At 35.9% G+C, this 18,988-nt stretch overlaps 1 protein-coding gene across 4 annotated transcripts in view; it reads left to right on the top strand.

Annotated features, from left to right (window-relative positions):
- LOC132257293 (probable nuclear hormone receptor HR3) overlaps positions 1 to 16,293 on the top strand; it is a 59,065-nt gene extending 42,772 nt beyond the window's left edge. The window contains exons 2-11 of one of the 4 annotated variants that reach the window (XM_059754145.1): positions 978 to 1,205; positions 7,861 to 8,017; positions 8,140 to 8,306; positions 9,684 to 9,944; positions 10,770 to 10,922; positions 11,499 to 11,602; positions 11,981 to 12,127; positions 12,473 to 12,716; positions 12,816 to 12,966; positions 13,044 to 16,293. In XM_059754145.1, the coding sequence (XP_059610128.1) occupies positions 978 to 1,205; positions 7,861 to 8,017; positions 8,140 to 8,306; positions 9,684 to 9,944; positions 10,770 to 10,922; positions 11,499 to 11,602; positions 11,981 to 12,127; positions 12,473 to 12,716; positions 12,816 to 12,966; positions 13,044 to 13,164 (1,733 nt within the window). In that variant the 3' untranslated portion in view covers positions 13,165 to 16,293. The remainder of the gene's footprint in view (positions 1 to 977; positions 1,206 to 7,860; positions 8,018 to 8,139; positions 8,307 to 9,683; positions 9,945 to 10,769; positions 10,923 to 11,498; positions 11,603 to 11,980; positions 12,128 to 12,472; positions 12,717 to 12,815; positions 12,967 to 13,043) is intronic. The other 3 variants (XM_059754147.1, XM_059754146.1, XM_059754148.1) reach the window with 3 other exon arrangements.
- Positions 16,294 to 18,988: the final 2,695 nt, after the last annotated feature.

The raw sequence follows: 18,988 nt of genomic DNA, 5'->3' as shown, positions 1-18,988 counted from the left end.
TTCTTTGTACTCTTATCAATTTGGCAAACAGGTGAAATTCACTTTCTTCCGTGATTGAGAGATTAGACAACCTGAGTTGCGAAAGGTCTATTTATATGTTGTTCACATGAGCAAATATCATCCTCGAAACTATGGTCCACTCGCAGGTCAGGTGAATGACTTCGTGTTGAGAGAAGTTTTGCTCTCTTGTTTTATATATAAACACTTTAGCGTAGAATTCCAAGTCAAATTTACATTATTTATTCCAACACTGGTGTCTCGGCAAAAGGAGCTAAATTTGATATTCTCTGCCTTTCTTCTTTCACACTTTTTTTTTGTGTATGTTCTTTCTCTCCTTTAGCAAAACTTCCGCATTTCTGAACTCTTCAATCTCAAGAAGAAGGAAAAAAGAGAGCTTCATACACTTTGGGATTCCGTGTGACGTAGAAAACAGTATGACTCTCTCATATTTGGTGCAATAAAAGGCAATTTACCAATTAAAATTGATTCTGTGTTATTGAATTAAAATAAATAATTGAATAATGAAATTCTCTGGTGGGCAATATATATTTTGTGACATAATAAAATGTAGGGTAAATGGCTCTTCGTGGAGGTTTTTTGAAAAATTTAGTTAGCTTATTCAACAGCCAATTGGATATATATATTTTCAAATGAATTTTTCATGCAATTTCAGTGTCTTCACCTCACTTTTATGAATTATTTTGAATATTCAAAACATTTTCTGTCGCAGGAAGAGACAGAGACGAAATATGAGTTTATTAATGCATGAGCTATTTTATATTCCTTCTACCTGTCTGAAAAATGACGATAAATTCACTTTGCAGTGTGAGATTTTTGCCGCACATTCTTATTATATCTCTTTGATCCACAGCTTTTGTTGAGAGATGAAATGTGTCTCTCACTCTCTCTCGTTCGTCTAAGATGATCTAACATGACTTTGTGATGTCTAATTGCGATTTTGTCTTGTCTTCTTTCAGCTCAAATTGAGATAATCCCATGCAAAGTGTGCGGAGACAAATCATCGGGCGTGCATTATGGTGTGATCACATGCGAGGGCTGCAAGGGCTTCTTCAGGCGGTCTCAGAGTTCTGTGGTGAATTATCAGTGCCCACGGAATAAGCAATGTGTAGTGGATCGTGTCAATAGGAATCGATGTCAGTATTGTCGACTGCAAAAGTGCCTCAAATTGGGAATGAGTCGTGATGGTGAGTAGTATGTTATTGCCAATATTATCCTCAGACCTCTCGAGAGGAGGCAGAAAGAGCATGCTGATGAGTGACTCTCACTCTCCGCGTATATTGCGTGTGATAAGAGACGCGCTTGGCGAAAAAAAGGCGCGAGCCAAGCGCGAGAGGGCTTGGCTGTGTGTGTTGGTATCGAAAATTGAGGTGAATGACTGGAGTGGAGCACAGAAATGGGAAGGAATGGAATAAAAGCGTTTTGGACACGTGGAGTCCCACATCTCACAATCGCGCCCAGAAATCGATCTATCTCACTTCCTCTCATCAACTTGTGCCGGCGCGTTTCTTTCGAGGAGAGGCGCAATTTTTCGCTGGCTATACTTGTATGGGTTTTACTACGCGCCTCTGTGGCGCTTTTCTTCCGTCATACACCATGGGAGAACTTCTTGCCCCTTCGCAACTCTATTATTTATTCCTTAATCTCTTTTGTGCCTCATATTCGTCGCAAAGGCGCTACAAACAAACACCAAAACTTCAGCTGCCTTTCAGCCCTTCTGCATATGATGAGAGTATGTTTGTGTGTGCTCATGTGAGGATATGGGGAGAGGATCATTTTGATGAAGAAAGTTGAGAAAGGAGAAAAGCTCAAGAGATTAGAGACACCAAAAGTGATTAATATTCAAGGAGATTATCCCCCCGAAGACTTTGTCATGGCGTGTGTTCTTATTCCTCTCCTTATCGCTAAATATTCAACCATGTGCTATCTCACCTTCTTCACCAACCACTCAAAATTTATTCAAAGAGCTGATTATGTGGGTGAAAGCAGGAATCGTGACTCTTTGATAAAATGATACAAAAAGAAAGGAAAGAGAGTACAGAGGAGTGAGAATCCCAAGTGCGATTTCTTAATCACACTTTGCCATCCGTGTGCAAAATTTCCCGAAATATAATTCTGACCATCAGAGAAAGAGAGAGAAAATTCAATTCTTTAGCATTCCAGCACGGATTTTAGCACTGACAATATCAATACTGAAATTCTTGAGGTTGGCCAACGGGTGTGAGTGGCCTCCGTTTCCAAATATTGCTACACTTTTTCCGGGCGTGATACCATAATAGAGATGTTTTTTGGGCCTCACTTGAGGATGACGTGTCATTCTAAATTTATTCACATGAGCTTTTCAATCAATATCCGAAAGGGTGAATAACTCGAAGATCATTGAACCTGAGAGTGCTCTCACTCTGCCCAAAACACCCAAACTGATTTTGTCTAATTCTTCGCAAAAGCATTCGGAAAGGCGCAATAATTGAATTAGTCTCTCTCTAAATTATACAAAGTGTTTCACCAACACTCGGGCCACTCAACAAGAGTTCTCCATCCCTTCTGGCGCACAAACACGCATTGAAAAATCAACATTGAGCCCAGCAAAACAGAGCCAACGAAATCGGGATGTTGCGATGGGATAATTTGTGGATTACTGAATATCTCACAGTCATTAGTGTTAATCCATGTTTAATTAATTCACATTGATGATTGCGTTTAATTCAAATAAACTCCACACGTTAGGGTGGATATCAAATAGAATTCAAATTAAAATTCCTCAAATGACGCACAAAAACGGGAGAATTGAAAAGCATTTTCAATTATGCAGGAGTTTTGTATTGTTGAATAACAAAATACTATGTGCGAATTCGCAGAAATCAATTTTTAATTGAGGAGAGTGAACAGTGGGATGGGTAAGCATTTGGTGGGAAATTCACGTAAATTCAAATGCAAGCCCGAAATTATTAGTTTTGTGATATGCAGACTGATGAAGTTGTAACATAACAATGTATGCCAGGCAACATGTTTTGGAAAATTGAATTTTCATTATGGCTATTGCACAATGGCTTGACGTGTTGTTACTTTCCTTTTTGGACTGGAAGTGTTATCGTAGAATCTTCGTATTTAGGCTCGATAATCGAGCTTTTGAATCTATAATTGAAGCATGATTTACTTAAAGCTGCACTTCTGAACGAGTTTTCTTTCCTGCGCAAAAATGTGTGCTGCCAAATAGGAACTCGAACGCATTCTTCTTCCTCCCCAAAAGTAGGTTGCAGTGCGGAAGTCCACCAATTGGGCCACACTTGGCGTCCGTATCGCACTGAAGGCGTAATTAAAAAATATATATACATGTTAATTTTCAATGACAAGTCCAACATGAAGCCGCATTTTCGCGGTGAGCGTCGATGATAGTGCTATTTTTCCTTCTTGAATTTATTTATTAATTTAGTTCAACTATTTCGGTGTCTTCCTCAGACCTGGATTTGCCATAAATAGTAGAAAAAGAAAAAGAAACACTTTTCTTTTCAAACAACCAACAGCAAACATGTGAGCGTTGGACTTTTGCACGATTTTCTTGTGCGGGAATTGTAACAAAGTTAAGGACGTTTGCCGTTTGTGGAGTTCATTGTCGCTCTCTTGATTGAATATCAATGCAACTTCTTCCACTTCTTTTTGCGAAACTATTACATATTGCTATTTGTGCTCTAACCCCATTTATTGATTTGCCTCCTGTTCACCTCACTTATGGCTTTTCAATTCATTCACACAACACATGCAAAATGTGCCTCGCGAAGACAATTCTTTGGGTTGGGTGGAAGTGAACAAGGAGAAATTTCCCACTCTGGCTGGGTTAAAATAGTAAAAATCCACTATCAATGCATTATTATCGATTTCCTTGCGAAATATAAGTTACAAATTATTCAATGCAACTCACTATCTCAGCATTGCGATCTCATTCTGGGGCGTGTTAGAATTTATCGAGCCTCTGCTGTCCTATCCGCACCGCCCACGCGACTTCATTGTCCATCTACTTCCCATGGCGGCAGGAGAAGTTTCAGGTGCGAGAGATTATCAGGGAGACAATTCTTCATAAAACTGTCTCCCCTTCGTTCGTGTATGGTGTGCTCTAATGGGCAAATGCAGAGGTGCATTGATGAATCACCGAACGTGGGATTTATTGGCTGAGGAGTGCGCGAGGTAATAATAGTAAGAAAAAAAGAAGAAGACAAGCCAAGAATGTATACCTTTGCTCTCTCTCTCCCAAAGCAAAAGCTCCTCAATCGTTAACTATCAATTTGTGTTTATCAAGAGAAACAAATCACCGGAACGATTTATATACACAATTTTGCAGTTAGTTGCCGAAGGGCATCCCCACACTTCGAACTTCTTCACCAACAGAATGCAAGTGCATGGCGCACTTGAGAGGCGGTTATAAGCGCTGTAAGAACATGTGCGCCACAAGAACCTCAACACTGCGAGTTTCTATTTTTTTTTCCAGCGATTTCACAATATTGGCAGAGATTCTATGGAAATTTTCATATATAATTTATTGTGGCAATGTTGCAAAAGAACCTCTAATTTGTCTATTTGCGTCTCTATGCAGTCATGTTACATTGTTTCTCTCCCCCTGAATTGTGCAGTGGGAAAAAATAATTGCCGTCTGGAATCTCACGAGGAGGAGATTTGCTAACGCACAGTGACAGTAAATTTAACTGACAAATTGCCAAATACATATGCAAGACTATGTTTAGACTTCCAGTTTACAATACATATTGTCTCGAAATCTTATTTCATCGTGAATTTATTCAATATCACCTTGTCACAACTGTCCTGAACATCTCTTCAGAGGAAAAGTGAACAACTTGAGTCTGTCAAGTAGTGATAAATGAAAATTCAGTATCAATCAGCAATTGAGAAGGTGCTGAAAGAACACAGAAACATATTCATGGCGTATATTCTTTGTTTTCATCTGATGGAGTCTTTTTCTCGTGTAAACGTGTTACGCCAGAGTCACTTGGCTGTTGTTGCCACCTCTTGTGCGATGCATTTGCAGCTCAATAGCCAGTGTTTTGCAATGGATATAGAAGCGAAGACGAGAAGGGAGAGGGAGAAAAAATATCATAATACAATATAATGTGTTAACAATGAGTCGATAGATTCACAATTCAAAGGGTTTTTCCCATTTGGAGCCAAAGAGTGTGAGAGAAGGAGTCACAATTTATACTGGGTAACTCTTGTATCTCTCTTCCAGCTATTTTCTATTTCAATTCACTGCAACATTCGGTGGTGTTTATATAGAGAGAATGTTCGAGTTGCAACTGAAAATCGATACACGTGAAAATAGTGTGTATTTCCTTTCCACTTGATAGACTATTATTTGATATTTTGCGAGCAGGATAAATATTGAGAGACATTTGTTATTAACTTTACAACATCCTTTTCCCATTGATTGGAAATTTATCACACTTTTTACGCCACCGAGTGGCAAATCAATGGTCTTTCATTTATCAGCTTTGCGTGTGAAAATTTCCTTAAGCATATTTTTACTGTATGGCAGTGACATAATTATAGGAGACTTTGGAAAAGGCAACTTGTCGATCTCTGACTTTGCAGATGATTAAGCATGTTTCATGAGTCAAAGAGCTGTTGAAGGAGAAAATTTCCCATTGAAATTAAAGTCCAATCCAACGGTGGTGATGGTGTAAAATTTATTAGAGTCTGTATAGTGATTTAGTAGAGGAAGTTCTTGGGAGAAAATTCATTTGGGATTCGTCTTCGCGACGATGCTATTGATCGCGTAAATTCTGAGCGTAATTGAATCAATATTGAATTGAAGTGCAGATTATTTAATTTGCAATGTGATAAGTCTAGTCGCGAAAATGCAGCAAACAATCATGTCGTAAACCATTTGAATTTCCATCGTGGTGGGAAATGATGTACAAAGTTTATATGGAAGGTGAGAAATGATGGTGAAATTAATTAAAAGAGGAGTAAAGAAAATTCTTATCACACGACAGTGGAAGAATGTGAGGATTGTGAGATATCTTAATTAATTTATTTACCGTTTTTATACCATCACTCTGCATTTTATTCAGTGACAATTCCCCATTAAATATCTCGTTAGCCAGGAAAGAAATGCAGAAAGTATTTTTCCTTTTGCTTAAGTTTTTCAGATTATTAATTCCTCCTGCGCGAGTCAATGGCAGACTGTCGTCTTAAAAGTGACGAAATGGGGAGATTTGTGGGCTTTAACCCTCTTTTTGCTGCAATCTTCTATAGTCGCTGGTGAAAATCTCAGGTGTGGTGAAGAAGAAGGTGCAAAAGATGCAAGGCAAAGTGTGTTAAAATAAGAGGTCGCGAGTGATGAAGAAAAAAGCGAAATAGTACTGTAAATATAACCGCTAGAAGAGGTAAATTGCACACACGCAACATTTAAAGAATGTTTTGAAGCATTTCTACTGTCTTGCAAGATCTTGCGTGTGTTTTTTTTTCTTTCTTTAGTGGTTTTCATACACACTTTGCAGTGCGAGGGAGAGAAAGAGAAAGAGGAGGATAGTGAAAGAGATGAGAAAAGAAGAACATGCCCGAGAGATGATTTTCTTTTGAGGAATCCCAAAAAAGACAAACTCAATTTCTCTCTGACTCGAGCATTCTTCTCTGCCTTTTCATTCTTCGCTGCATCTTGATAGTCTCCAACAGTTTATGTTTTATCATAAAGCAACATATTATTACACAATGCTCGGCATTCTCATTTTAATATTCAGTATTCTTTTTATTCACTTATTATTGCTATTGTTGTGCCCTTTTGTCGGTGCTCTTTTCTTTTCCTCACGCCACGCTTTTTTGGCAATGTTTTTTTGTGTTGTTTTTGCTGTTGTGCCTTAGTTTTCTTGTGGTATTGCAAGAGGGCTTAAAGAGCAGATTACTGGTTAAATTGTTATAGTGATAAAATTATAGAGGAGCGCTGGGCTTCCCTTTGAGGAAATAATTCAATCAAATATTTGCTTAATGCGGAGACGGAAGAAGAAAAAGAAGACGAAAAGCTCATCAAAATGCGCAAAATTAATGCGTCCGTATTCGCAACTTCACGCAAAAGGTGGAGAGAATCCCTCATGCTGTGTGGTGACTGGGAAGACGAAGAAGTTGTGTAAAAAGAAGTGATACCGCGATGAAGAAGGTTGAAGAAGAACAGCAGAAAGAGGAACAAGTGAGGAGTACAATAATAAATAACTGTTTTTTGACACACTGCCTTTTAAATAAGCGCTACATGTAATAACGTTAATGTTATAAAATTAACGTTTTCGTGTGTTACACGATTTCCAACTGTGTGATGCCTTGTTAGAGGCAATCCCGTGTGCACACGCGGTATATTGAGAGTGTGAGAAGATGATCCAGAGAGGCGGGAAGAGTGGCTTCCCAATGTGACTTATGGGCTCGAGGGAAGAATGGATAACTGTGTGCAATTTGTGTCAATTGAAATATCTGCAAGGTTCTCGCGCTTTCGCGCCTCTTTTATGGATTGGGTCACAATGAAATGAAACCACCAACTTTCGTGATTGGGAGAAATGAAGAAGCTTCTCTTCACGACTTTCTCACGATTCGCCCGTCATTTCTCCACCTTCCATGTCTTCTGACAGCCGCTGTGGAAGACAAACATATCAAGCATTCCCAATTATATCAATTAAATAAGTGGAAAGATCACAGAATAACAGCATTTTCATGATTATTATGTATGGAGGAATAACACATAGTATCTCGTGCAGCATATGCTCCATGCTCGAGTGTCTTGGATAAATATTTGTCATTTAGAACTTTCAGGCATTGATTTTCTGTTCTTTTTTTCTTTCTCACTTTCAGCTGTAAAATTCGGACGAATGTCAAAGAAGCAGAGGGAGAAGGTGGAGGACGAGGTGCGGTTTCATCGGGCGCAAATGAGAGCCCAGAGCGATGCGGCACCCGATAGTTCTGTCTTTGACACCCAAACGCCATCAAGCAGTGATCAACTTCATCATGGGTATGATAAACACCCCTGAATTGCAATCTTGTTTTGGGGGAATTTTGAATTTCTGTGGTACTGATGTGTCTGTTTCTCCTTCTCTTCCAATCCTCGCGGTCTCGCGGAATTGGCCAATATAGATACACGTACCTCAATGAGGTGGGATACACTAGTCCCTATGGTTATTCCTCATCTGTGACGCCACAGCAGACAATGGGTTACGACATTTCCGCCGATTATGTGGACAGTACAACAACATATGAGCCTCGAAGTACGATGATTGATCCGGACTTCATTGGCGGACACAGTAAGTTCAGCCTTTTCTCCCACAACTTTCCTCCACGCCAGAGTCTCACCACATTTTCCTCTGTGTAACCTATGTTGATAAAAGACTCTCTCTCTCTCTCTATCTATCTGTCTTTCTCCACATCATAAAAACCACCCCTCAATCATCGTGATTTTTATGTTGTTCTTTTCACACTGTCACTCAAAGTTTCTTGGAGAAAACAGCATAAATATTACTTGGTAGAATTTAGCATCACCAAAAATACACTCACACATGTTTATTGTGCAGATATATAAAAAAAGAATCATTCTTTAATTGTTACATGCAAATAACGAGAGTCTCGTGGTTAATCTGTATTCTCTAAAATGTAATTTCGTGGTTGTGGTTAACTAATTGGCCTGTGTAACAATCTCTCACTCTCTTCATCTCTCTTCTTTCGGAGGGTTGAGGAATGAGAAGCGACGCGGGAGGAGGTGAAATTGATTTTACGTCTACACAAGCAATATGTTGGGTGGGATGGAAAGGGCTCGAATGTATGTGGAGCAAAAAATTGCGCAGAGTTGCAAAAAAAAATAACACTCTTGACGAAAATGATCCGGGAAAATCCTCCAAATAAGGCTCACGAGCGAGTGACTTAATTAATTAGAAGATAATCAGATAGTGAGTGGATGCGGAGAGGGTGGAAAATTAGTGACACTCTCTTGCGCCACACACTCTTCCATCATGCTGCTCAAATTATAGTCACGATGGCAATAACCTTATCAAGAAAGAAAAAAAGATGATGATGATTTTCACGTAGGAAAAATTCCGGGAAGAATTATGCCAAGTTTGGTGCGTATCTAAAAATAAACATGGAAAAGGAGATTTTCTCCTCATTGATTATTTCCTCTTAATACACCCATTGGCGGCAGCAATTCCAAGAACTTCCGATTGGGAAGGAGGCCAATATTGTTGGGGATTTCCCTTTCGATATGTATAAAAGAACAAATAGTTTTGTGCTAATTCTGTCCCAATTTTCTATTTACATTTCATAAATAAATCGGAAAAGGCTCTTGTGAAAGTGTCTGTGGGAGTCATTTTTGTGGAATTTGGAGCACTTATTCCATTTAGAGGTGAATTTCCGCCTGTCTTATCGATTTTGTGGGCTTTTTTGCAACTCTTTGCGCTGTCTCTCACAATTTTATGCGGGCTCGAGGGTGTGTGGGCTTTTCCGCTCAGTTTTGGAGCTGCTCATCTTGCGTGGGTGAGTGGCTGATGATGGATCTATGTATGTTGCCCATGCCATCATCATCATCGTGAATTTTGGGGGTTGCCGCGTGTTTATTGTCTGTCCGATGTGTATTGAGAGTTGAGCCCCACACTAATGGATTAATCCCGTATATGTCTCTTGTGCTGCAGCCAGCAGTTCTGGCCCTCAGCAATCCTCCTCTTCGCCACCGACGCCGACAGCGGTGGCGCAGGCGGGTGCCACGGCGGACAATCAAACCACCACCGGAAATGGTACAAACAATTCAAGTACAATTGTCACCATAAAGCAAGAGTCACTCCAAAGTGTTGACAATTTAGTTGGCAATTTTGTCGATTCCACGACTTTCTTGCACTCACCAAATAGTCAGATGGTTAACCCAAATCTCGTTCAAGTTCAAGGAGCGTCAGCAGGTGATTTTCGAATCAATATTTTTCAAACTTCTTTTTGCATTTATTCCTTGTCAGAGAGAAATTCTCTTTGAATGCATTTTGCGATGGCAGAAGATTTGAATTTATTTAGAAAAATTGGAAGATATTTTCTTTTTTTGTCATTCTATTTTGTTCACTTCCTTCGCTGTTATATATCTTCTTTTCGTGCCAACTTTTGCAAGAGGCTCGTAACTATTATCTGTTGTTTCTTGCTATTATTATTCTTTCGTTTTTCTACTGTCAGGGTGGGAAATTGTGAATGATATTGCAGTTGTTGATTTGAAGTACATCTATGTTACCTTCCTCTTGCAATTTCCTTTGCAATATATTTTTTTAGGGGTTGCTAAGGGTTGAATTCATTTTCATTTCATTTCCATGTGCTGAGGAAGTTTCTCACGGGAAGTTATTTTGAGTTTTGTAGGGTAAAAAAGTCTCTGTGTCTTCATTTGATATGGTTTTATTGTCATCGACGGTGTTGTTCCTCCCTGATTTTCTTTAATTCTCACCCGTAGAAATTATCGTAGAATGACTTTTTTTTTAATTGGAATGCCTAGAGATAGAAAAGTTCCGTTGTTTTTCGTTTCTCAAGAGAGACGCTAAGAGAAAAATTATGGACCGCAGAGAATGATAAAAGAGAATGCCTTACTAGAGTAGATGAAGATGATGATGAAAAAGAGATGGAAAAGATGAGATATGATTTTAATTTGTGAACGCATTAGTGTTCATGTCTGATTGTGATTTGTGGGGAGGACTTTAGTCTGCCCGCGCCACTCTTCAGCTGAAGATGAAAGATGAATTTTTCTATAGGCAACAATATTCGCCGAGGATCTGAGTGCTGCCATGGTGATTCAAATCCTCCTGGTTCGGGTTCCCAGAGCCACCAACATCAGAATGCCCAAATAACTCAAATAACAACATTTGGCGAGGACGATAGCTCTTGTGATTCCCATACGAGATGGGGTAAGAAGATGCTATTTGATCCTTCCATCGAAAGGATTTTTCTTGCAACAGTTTTTCTCTCCCCTTGTCTTTAATGTGTACTTTTCTTTTCTTTTTTTTCTTCCACCACTTTTCCTCCTCCATCCGGAATTTATTTTCATTCTCCGAATATATGTCTCATATGTTCGTTTTCCCCCATTAAATATTGTTGTTGTTTAATGATGAAAACAGTTTTTTGTCGTGCGTATTTTTTTTCTGTGGCAAATATTTACTGGTTTAACATTCAATTGGCGTTTACTCAACATAATTCGCTTATTTGCATGATGCGATAACAAATACAAAATGTACATAATGTATAATTATATTTTATAAACCCAAATAATTTCATTGTAATTTAAGTTTTTACCTGCGTGTGATTTCCCATATTTTACTGCTGTGCGTTAGTTATTAAGTGTTAAATGGAAATTGTAATAACTGAAAACATTTTGCTGGTAATTTTCGCAATTTCATCCTCCCACCCACATTAAACACTCAATTTTCTTCCTTTGATAACTTCAGTGCGTGCTAATGTTGAAACTTTTGACCTTTCTATTGCAGCCGAAGGTGACATCAATGAAGTGTTAATTAAGACACTCGCTGAGGCGCATGCAAACACAAATCTCAAGTTAGAAGTAGTTCATGATATGTTTAGGAAACCGCAGGTATGTTAAAGATGTAAACTATTGTCGCTATTCTCTTTGCTGAACTCAAACACACACAAACAAACAGCCTACAGATTTGTGTGCGACATGACAAAGCACTCTGTCAAATTATATAAATTAAAGTTCATGCAATTTACAATTAAACCATACATTGCGAAGCTATAAATACGGACGTCTAGCGGGGCGTTAGTGATAATGTAGGAGAATTTATTTTCATAACCACTTTTATTGCCCATTATATCAAAAGTTGTCCGTGGCAGCAGAGCAAATAATATAACACATGAAATATTTTGGATTTTCTCTGCAAAACAAGAAGTTTCTCGCTTTCATGCACACTTATCAGATTTTTTGAATCTCTCTCCGTTTTCACCCCCTCAGGATATGTCTCGGATATTGTACTATAAGAATTTGGGTCAGGAGGACTTGTGGCTGGATTGTGCGGAGAAGTTGACAGCAATGATTCAAAATATCATCGAATTCGCCAAACTCATACCTGGATTTATGAGGTTAAGTCAAGATGATCAGGTAATGACAATCTTTCTATCTCATTCAACTTACTTTGTTATTTGTCATCTCATCAAATCAAGTCATCTCATTAGCAAATGTCCCTTCCTTAAATTTTTATTTTGCACATCCTCTCATGATTCACTTTTTCCTTGTTAAATGTTTCTCTTTTTTTTCTTGTGTTTCAAAATTTCATCCTCATGCTTTGATTTAGTAGAATGTAAAGTATATATAAAAAAATGTTTTTGCCTTTTGCCAAATGGGCAAAATCACATGAAGCCAAAAAGAGTGATCTTTTCTCCATTGTCTTTTTTCTTTTGGTTCGCGCTGTCGTTCCTTGTTTTTTCGTGAAATTCTCCCTTGCAGATTCTCCTGCTGAAGACGGGCTCATTCGAATTGGCCATCGTAAGGATGTCACGACTGATGGATCTCTCGCAAAATGCTGTTCTATATGGTGATGTCATGTTGCCACAGGAGGCCTTCTATACCTCTGATTCATTTGAGATGAAATTAGTTGCATTTATCTTTGAGACTGCAAAAAGTATTGCGGAACTTAAACTCACAGAAACTGAATTGGCACTCTATCAGAGTCTTGTGTTGCTGTGGCCAGGTGAGTCTCGTCCATCCATCAGCTGCGCTCAATTAACTTGCAAGAGATACTCAAGCACCATTCTTCTTTCTCCCCCATTTTCTCTCTCTCGCTGTGCAGAACGAAATGGTGTCCGGGGCAATACGGAAATTCAAAGACTGTTCAATATGAGCATGTCAGCAATACGACAAGAACTAGAATCAAATCATGCACCGCTTAAAGGAGATGTCACGGTGTTGGACACACTTCTCAATAAAATTCCAACATTCAGGTGAGTAGCAGCAATTCAACGTGAAGTGGCTATTAATGTGTGCCATTCTGACCTTTTTTTCTCTGCCTTCTTAATAGGGAACTCTCCCTGATGCACATGGAAGCACTGAGCAAATTCAAACAGGATCATCCACACTATGTGTTTCCTGCACTGTACAAGGAGCTCTTCTCCATCGATTCACCCCAAGATCTCACATAACATAGCGACGACAGCAGTGCCGCCGTGGTTCTCATCATACAAGAGGCAGAAATTGAATACATCTGAGACATTGCGTAGTGTTCAAGGGGGAGAATTCTGTTAGAGGCACGCGGCGTCAGATGGTTAGGGGCAGAAAAGAGTAACATTTACTATTAAACAGACAAATGAGAGCAAGAGAGAGAAAAAATGGCGAAGAAAAGTGATAATTAACTTCAGCAAGATGAGAAACTGTGTGTGAAATGTCTTCAATTAATTTTCTATCCCTCAAGATGTTTGTAACTTATTTATTATTTGTCCATTCTCTGCCTTTTCACCCTCCTCCTCACAACTTGGGAGTCACCCTTTGACTTTCTCCAGCTCGCGCGCGCGAGAAGATTCTGAAGAAACTCTGAACTGCCTTCGTTTGATCGAAACTTGTGTGTTCATTTTTATTATGGTTTTTTAAGTCACTATATTTTTTTACTCCAGTATATTTCGATGTAATTGCGTATTGATGCATTTTTTGTATTCTTTTATTTACTTAATATTTGCTAAATGTCCAGATGAAAATATTGAGAAAAGAGAAAAAACGTGAAGAACAGCAACAAGGAAAGGAAAGACAAGAAGTCCCACAATCAGGAGGAGGGTTTGAAATTGAGAGAATAAAAGAGCAACACAGTGAGAAGAAGAAAGTATAGGAAATGCAATTAAATTAAGAGTAATGAAAAAAAATGTAAAAATATGCACATAATTTCTAATATTTATATTAACTAATTTACTTGAAGAAGAAAAAAATTCAATAATGGAAATCACTGGAAATTTTTGGGTGAAAAGTCGATTTTTTTTTAAGTACTTCTTTGTCCTCTTTTTTTTGGTCTTTTCTTTGTATAACATGTCATTTAGTTAACGTTACTCAAATTTCTTGCATTAAATAATTATATTGGTGTATATGAATTTAAATGTAAACTATATTAATTATAGTTCTGTTCTTGTTGTTATTATTTCGTAGAAGTTAATGTTTTTGTTTGTTTCTAATAAGTGTAGTTTCCCCGTGACGTAAAAAAAACCAAGAACTAACTCTTTTCTACAGCACTATGATTTTTTGTAAAGATACGTAAATTTTATCAACACAATCTGTTATCTTCCTCTTCTCTCGAACAAAAAAAAAACAAAAAACGAACCAAAATCTTCCCTTTTACAGATTAAACCCAGTAATTTGTTCGCAAAAAGAATAGCATTATAAATATCCAGTGAAAATGCATATTTATTAGAGTTCACTTTTGGAGGGATTTATTATAACTTTTATTATACTTTTGAGAGACAATTTGACACACACACACAAAATACTGACAAAGATGATGGAAAAAATAGCAATTCAATAAAAATAGAAGAGATACCAAATGAAAAATTAGAAATAACTTGCAGATCAATAATGTATTTACATAAAAAGTAATGTCATGAAGACGTTTTTGGTTGATTTTCTCTGTGAAACATTATCAAGAACAGTTTGAAGACATCTTCAATCTCTTTGACGTATAAAATGCAATCTAATATTTATATAACACAGAAAAAGAAAAAATAGATTTACAAAGAAAGAAAAAGAAACCTACTGTTAAAGCATTGAAGATGAGATATATAAGATTTTATTGAGAAGTAATGAGACTTTTTACTACATAAAAAATAATATCACACAAAAAACCAATTCGATTTCTGAAGATTGTGTTTGACAAAAAATTATTCTTCTTGATTTCCTTCAATACTTGCTTTTTTCATTTGATATCTTCTTTTTCCACTTTATTGCAAAATTTTTGCGGCAATAGAGAGCAAACAGAAGCATAGAAGAATGCATGAAGAAATAATGTAACGAGGAGAAAATTTTGTGATATGTTTAAAAGAATACAAAATGATGAGCGGCGCGCGAAAGTGGAGAAGTGTGAAAATAGCTGTAAAAAATGTTTATTTGTTGAAATGTTTTTTTTTTATTGTCTTGTGTATTTTTCCTCAAGATTAGAATTTGTATTGACTCTTTATTTTGCATCTTCATTAAGAATAAAAATAGAAGAAAAAAAATGAACGGAAAGACATGAGAACATATACGATTAAAGAAATAGGAAAAAAGAAGAAAATAGTCAAGCAAATAGACAAAAACCAGAGATTTAAGCAAGACGAAAAACAATCTTCTATACGTACTAAAAAAAAAAACAAAACATTACTAGAAAAAGAGTAATAATAATAATAAAAAATGTGAAATAGGCATTTTTCAAAGTAGCAAATGTTAAAAGGAAAATATAACACTTCATCGATTGTTTTTCTCAAGCTCTAAAAAAATTGCAGACTCACACTTAAGATAAAATCATAAATATTTCACCAATTGGTTTAGCATCCCCTTTTTCGTTTGGTTTGGTTCTACAACTCTTGATCACGATGGTTCATAAAATCATCGAGAAAATATAGTAGAAAAATCACATTTTCAAACATCTAGTAATGAAGGATGAGAAAACACAGTAAAAAAAAATTTTAAGAGAGAGAGAAACTTATAAATGTATGGGTGCTTCTATAATAAAAAAAATGAAGAAAAATACATGTATGAATTAATTGCCTTAAATACAAGATTAATGATGAAAAAAAGAAGATTTAATATATATTAATGACATAAAATATATACTAAAAGTAAATCTGAATAATTTAATATTAAACATAAAGAATTATATTAGTAATTATTATTAACTATTATTATATATACAATAGTGAGAGAGAAAGAGAGAAAAAAGTGAAAAAAGAAGAAAAAAAAACTTGTTAAACATAAATGAAACCCTTTTAAAAAAAATTATATTTCACTGAATACAACAAAGTAAAAAAAATATAGCGTGAAAGGCGAGAGAAGAGCGTGAGTGATGAGAAGGAAAAGAGTAAAAAAAGAAAAAAAGATGAGAGAAATAGATGAAAATTTGCTAAAAACTAAAAGATTGACATTAGATACAATTTTTTTCTGAGAGTAGTCTTAAGTGCATAAACTTTAACATGAGAAAACATGGTAAAAAGATTATTAAAAAAAAAATATTGCGTAAAAAAATATACAACACTTTTACAACAAAAAAAGGAAAAGATACAATGAGACGAGATCATTTTCAAAAAAAAAAAACAAATTTTATCAGACATGAAAAAACGACAACTTTCCATTGTAAAAATATATATATATACGAGGGATTATGTGTAGATGGCGAAAGGGGAGGGAATTTTGAGGAGATTTCGGGGGCGGTTTGGGGCGACGATGGCTTCATTGACAAATTAATCTCGACAGAGTTTGCATTTAAATAAAGAGAAAAAAAACTTCACTGAAAGACATTAAAGAAGAAAAAAAAATTACACATTTAATCAACACGAAGAAAAAGTTCAATTTCAATCCGTAAAAAAAAATTTCGATAAACTACAAGGTTTTAAAAACTAATACATAGAAAAAGAATTTAATGTTTACATATTTAATTTTTCGTCATTGAATTTCGTTGAAATGACTTTTTTCCCCTTTTGTTGTGCGTTTCACAATTTTGATGGTATATAAAATAGATGAAAGAAAAACTAATAGACTATTTTATGCACAAAGAATCTACTCGACCAGAGAAAAAGAAGAAAAAACGGCGAAAAATCTTTTCATAAATTTAGGCATTTACGAAGTTTTCTTTTCCTTCTTGTTCAACATGAAAGTTGAGGCAGTGTGTAAAGTAGGAATTATTTAATAATTTTTTAGTTTGTTCATAGAACATAGAAACAAAGGATGGAGAAATATAGGAAGTTTTATTAATTATATTCTGCAAAAGGTAAAAGAAAATGAAAAAACACACACACAAAAAGTCGAAATTATTCATATTTTGAGATGATGAACGTATAAAAAAAAGTGTAGGAATTAAGTGATTAATTATCCCTAATTTATGATTTATTCTTATGGATGACAGTGGAGAATTTAAATTAATTCATTTTATAGGGTTATTCGGGTAAAAGGGTATTAAAGTTTGATCGTGCGCGACTTTAAAGACGCGTTCAGGCTTCGAGCGAGTGTCTTTTGAAATGTTCGTGTATTTCCACTCTTCTTAGTTGTCAATTTTTCTTTTTTTGTTACACCGTCTAAACAACAAAATTTGCTAAGTAAACGGATGGAATCACTGTGAAATTGTAAGAGATTTAAAGATGATGATGAAGACGATCCGAATGGGGCGTTTTTAGTGTTAATGGGCATGAGAAGTTTCTTTTTTTATTGTAACCTTGTACATACTTTTTTTTGTGTACATAAGAGAATGAAAAAAATGGGAAAAAGTATAATGTGAAAAATTTCGACTCTAAACAATTTAATTTTTAGAAGAAAATTCTTTTCTAATAGAATTTTGTTGAAGCATAATTGTTTAAAAAAAATCACATTTTATTAAATGCAAAGCATCAATAATGTGTAAGGATGGATATTTTTTAGGGAGTTTGAAGTATAAAAAAAAATGAGAGCAGAGAATATTAATTATTACTTTAATAAAGCAGATGAGATGTAAAGATTTAACTTTGTTGTTTCCTTCTCTGACTATTAAAGAAAAAAAAACACAGACATACAAATCACAAAAAATAAGAAAATCCTTCAGTATATAAGAATTTCTCATAAAGATAGAGAAAATAAAAGATGAAAGCATATTTAAATGAAAAGAGAAGAAAAACACAAATGAATATTAAATGGAAGATGAAATTTAAAGTAAATTATCATGTACCTATAATAAATTCATATAATTGTAATAACTCTTATATAGTTTTCTTCTTTTTATTCTTTTTAAATAATAAAAATTAATAAAGATGATGAAAATAGAGGAAAACGACAATTTTTGAATTAGGCAACATAACAAGGAGCAGCAGTTAGACACGAAGGGTGGGTGAAACAAACACACACACACAAACACAGAAGAAAATAAAACCTACAAAAAGTAATAAACACAAATCTAATTAACTAGAAGTAAAGATTTATGAAAAAAAGAGGAAAGAAAGCAAGGAGAAAAGTGAAAAATAAATAGGAAAAAAGCAGAGATGATCTTTTCTTTTGTTTTTCTTTTTTAAATTGAATTAATATGTTGATGAAAAAGAAAATTTTTATTGAAAGTGTACAGAATCTATTATACTAATTAATACATTATTAAATATATACAAAAAGTGACGAAAAAAAAATGCGCTGATGTCTGTAATCTAGCTAAAGTCAACATGAAGATTCCCTCAAGACAAGTTGCACAGTCAGTCGAGTGGAACTCAACTCACTTTGGGATGTGCGAGAGAGAGATTCTAACAACAGCCAAAACATCTTCAGTTCTTTGTCCGCAAAAGAGCGAAAAGTCATGTGAATTTTTCACCGAAATTGAATTTTGCAGAAAAAGAGTGTCATTGACACGACACAGGAAGTCGATGGCAGTGCGAAACAACGGAGTTTCCTCTCTCAACTGGTGCGCCACAAACAGGCTGAAAACCCTCCCAAGAAGTTCACTCACACAAAATTCACTTTGCAGGAGCTTCCGGGAAGGATATCACGCTCCACGGAGCCCTCTTTCTCTCGCCTTACGCGGACAGTGTCTTCGCGTGCAGAGGAAGAAGGTGTCATAAAGCTCTCTAGATTTGCGATACTCTGTCGATTTATTGCAATTTTAATGTGTTCTTCTCACACACGACTCAGAACAAAGCCACCGTTTGGACTGGGAGAAGAAATGAATTTTTCAAGCAACAAAGAAGCATAAATTTTATCTTCAAGAAGTGAAAGATTTATGAAAATCTCATTTCATCAAGAGAGCTTTCGCGTGAATACTTTTACAGAGAAGGTGAGGAAATTGAATTT

This window comes from Phlebotomus argentipes, unplaced genomic scaffold, assembly GCF_947086385.1.
Source record: "Phlebotomus argentipes unplaced genomic scaffold, Phlebotomus argentipes genome assembly contig_42, whole genome shotgun sequence".
Taxonomy (NCBI): domain Eukaryota; kingdom Metazoa; phylum Arthropoda; class Insecta; order Diptera; family Psychodidae; genus Phlebotomus; species Phlebotomus argentipes.
Note: the sequence above shows the minus strand (reverse complement) of the source record. Positions and strands in the feature narration are given on the sequence as shown.